Source organism: Nestor notabilis, unplaced genomic scaffold (assembly GCF_000696875.1).
Source record: "Nestor notabilis isolate BGI_N333 unplaced genomic scaffold, ASM69687v1 scaffold18602, whole genome shotgun sequence".
NCBI lineage: Eukaryota > Metazoa > Chordata > Aves > Psittaciformes > Psittacidae > Nestor > Nestor notabilis.
Genome location: NW_009917199.1, coordinates 10,204 through 13,047, shown reverse-complemented (window position 1 = coordinate 13,047; position 2,844 = coordinate 10,204). Strand labels below are relative to the sequence as shown.

General features: G+C 36.1%; 1 protein-coding gene across 1 annotated transcript in view; it reads left to right on the top strand.

The window, feature by feature from the left end:
* TMEM19 (transmembrane protein 19) overlaps positions 1-2,844 on the top strand; it is a 10,230-nt gene that overhangs the window by 3,086 nt on the left and 4,300 nt on the right. The window contains exons 2-4 of the mRNA XM_010024980.1: positions 349-462; positions 1,974-2,111; positions 2,456-2,710. Of these exons, the coding sequence (XP_010023282.1) occupies positions 349-462; positions 1,974-2,111; positions 2,456-2,710 (507 nt within the window). The remainder of the gene's footprint in view (positions 1-348; positions 463-1,973; positions 2,112-2,455; positions 2,711-2,844) is intronic.

Here is a 2,844-nt window from a genome sequence, read left to right as displayed (position 1 = left end):
CTGCTGAAATAAGCTGAACTTTTTAAAGTATTCCTGGTTTGCTTTGAACATTTCTAGGACTAGCCCTTTTGATGAAAAGTTTAGAGTTAATAAAGTCATAGAAACATATACTGTAAAAGATAACAAATGTGTTCTCACGTCCTGAGGGATGTAAGTTCTGCCTGTTGAGGAGATGCGGTCCTGTGGGGGGGAGAGGGACCTAAGAGCTTGGTTACCATGGGTAAAAGGTTTTAATATCTATTAAGATCAATTTTTAAACATAATACTAGAAGATAATGACTTTTCATATATAATGGCTTTAAAAAGGCTTATAAGGATCATCTGTAACCCTTGTATTTCATTTATCAGGTACTTTACGACCTATTTCTCCATGGCGCTGGCTTTTTTCCATCTTGGTTCCACTAACGATTGCTACACAGGGTTTTAAGAAGAAGAGTCTTGATCACAGTGGTGCATTGGGAGGTATGTTTTTTGTGAGACTGCTAAGCTAAACTAAACTAAGGCCCTTTGTATTGTACATAATGTTCTTTTAAGACTTTACTACCTAGTTCTATTATAATAAAAGTATAAATGTAAACATACATACCTTGAATTCATACTGATTCTTTTTTTCCTCGTGCCTGTTTAAATAGTCTTTTGCTGCTGTTTGTAATTCATTTGATTGATATTGTCATTAGATTTATATGAACCTAGAAGATTCTTGTAAACTTCAGTATAGTATGCAGTTAAATTGCGTATTTTGGTTTAACATACAGACAGATTCACATAGAAATAAAGAAATGGCAAGAAATAGTGGTAAAGAAATACCATGCAACTGAGCCATGCCAGCAGCCTACCTGCGTGGTAGGAAACCAGTAAAGATACCGTGGTTCTCCTTTCTGTAATATGAGCAGTTCTAGGCATTTTTTGGCCTTCCAAGAAAATGAAGTCTGTACTTCAAGCAACTTACCATATCAACAAAATTTTTCTTAACCACATTAGAAAAAACCCCAACGTAGTGTACAGTAGTGTTTGTTGAAATCTGATGCAAGATTTCTGGGTGATGTGATTCACCTTTGTCTTGTGACATTGTCCGAATTGATGTTCAAAGAAACAAGATCAAACTGTTTCCTCCCATGTCACCCATTTGGCAAATGTTGATCAGTCTGTGAGTGAAGGGGAGCATTTTCTAAGTGAAGAGAAGCCATCTTGTCTCTTCTGCTGTTTCTACCTGTTAACATTAACAGCTCTGCCAGCCACTTTATACTGGTGTTTGCTTTATGTGCAGCCAGTTTTCTTTCGATCGTGAAGAACTGTAATCTCATGGTGGGCAGTGAGAATTAGGCCTCCCCTGTGAAGGAGGAGATGAAAGAGAATTACACCCGGGAGCTTAAATACTTACAGGAAGAAAAAGATGGCGTAAAATCAGAAACGGAAGAAGGAAATGAGGAACAGAAAGGAGAAGTAGCATCTGTTAAGATACAGAAGAGGGTTATTCAGGTTATCTTGGAGACCTTGGGGGAGGGATTTGATTCCCAAACAGAAGATAAACTTCCCAATAGAGACACAGCCACAGCATATATATGGTTCTTACACAAATAATCCTGTTCTTCAGGCAGAGTACTTCAAATTCAGTTATATATCCTTTGGCCTTTTTAAATTATTATTTATTGTTCTGTCTTTTATTTTTGCACAGTATGACTAATTTGTGGCAAGAGAAGGTCTTAAAAACCACATGATTTAGCAATAAAATTAGCAATTTAGCAATAAAATTTAAGAGAAAATTATAAGAATAAGTGGGGTGGGGTTTTTTTTTTTCCAGTCTTTGGAATTCTCATACAGGTATTAGGTGCTTCAGTAGTTCTCTTGTGCATGATTAAAGTTTATCATGAAGCTACTTTTCATATTCAAGAGATTGAAAACACTTAACTGCTTTGCAAAGCAACCATTGTTACATGAAGGAACTTTATATACTTTCTTTTTTTTCCTCATAGGATTGGTGGTTGGATTTATCCTTACAGTTGCAAATTACAGTTTCTTCACCTCTTTGTTTGTATTTTTTGTTACTTCTTCAAAACTTACTAAATGGAAAAAAGACATAAAGAAGCAAATAGATTCAGAATACAAAGAAGGTAAGCCATAACTTTTAAATTCTTTTAGATTCCTTGTGAAGAATAAATACTGCATATTTCTCTTCCTTTCAAAGGGCCAGATGAGATGTAACATCCAAAGTAGGGCGCACTGTTGTCATACCTCCCCTCCACCCCCATCCCTATGGATGTTAACAAGTGGCTTTGCTTTTGCTTCTGTGCAAAATAATATATAATAAATGTAATAAATTGCTCTCTAGTTTCTGTTTTGAAAGTGTATCTTTTTAAATTTAACTTCATATGTGTGTATTTTGCTTTTGTCTCATGCTGTTGCCTGTCCAGGATATTTTGCCTGAAAATACTAATGCTCATTTTTGTCACTTTAGGTGGACAGAGGAATTGGTTGCAAGTATTGTGTAATGGTGGTGTTCCTACTGAGCTGGCTATCTTATATATGATAGAAAATGGACCGGGTGAAATTCCTATAGACTTTTCAAAGCAATACACAGCATCATGGATGTGCTTATCCCTTCTGGGAGCTTTGGCATGCTCTGCTGGTGATACCTGGGCTTCAGAGATTGGTAGTGTTATGAGTAAAAGCAAGCCAAGGCTGATAACAACCTGGGAAAAGGTTCCAGTAGGTAAGGTGTTACCTGTTCTGCACGTTCTTAATATTATGCTAATCTGTTCAGAACTATGCATCTGACTTGGAAATTAAAGAAAAAACAACTCAAAAAATCCCAAACATCAGGAATCTGGGATTAGAAAATGTTAG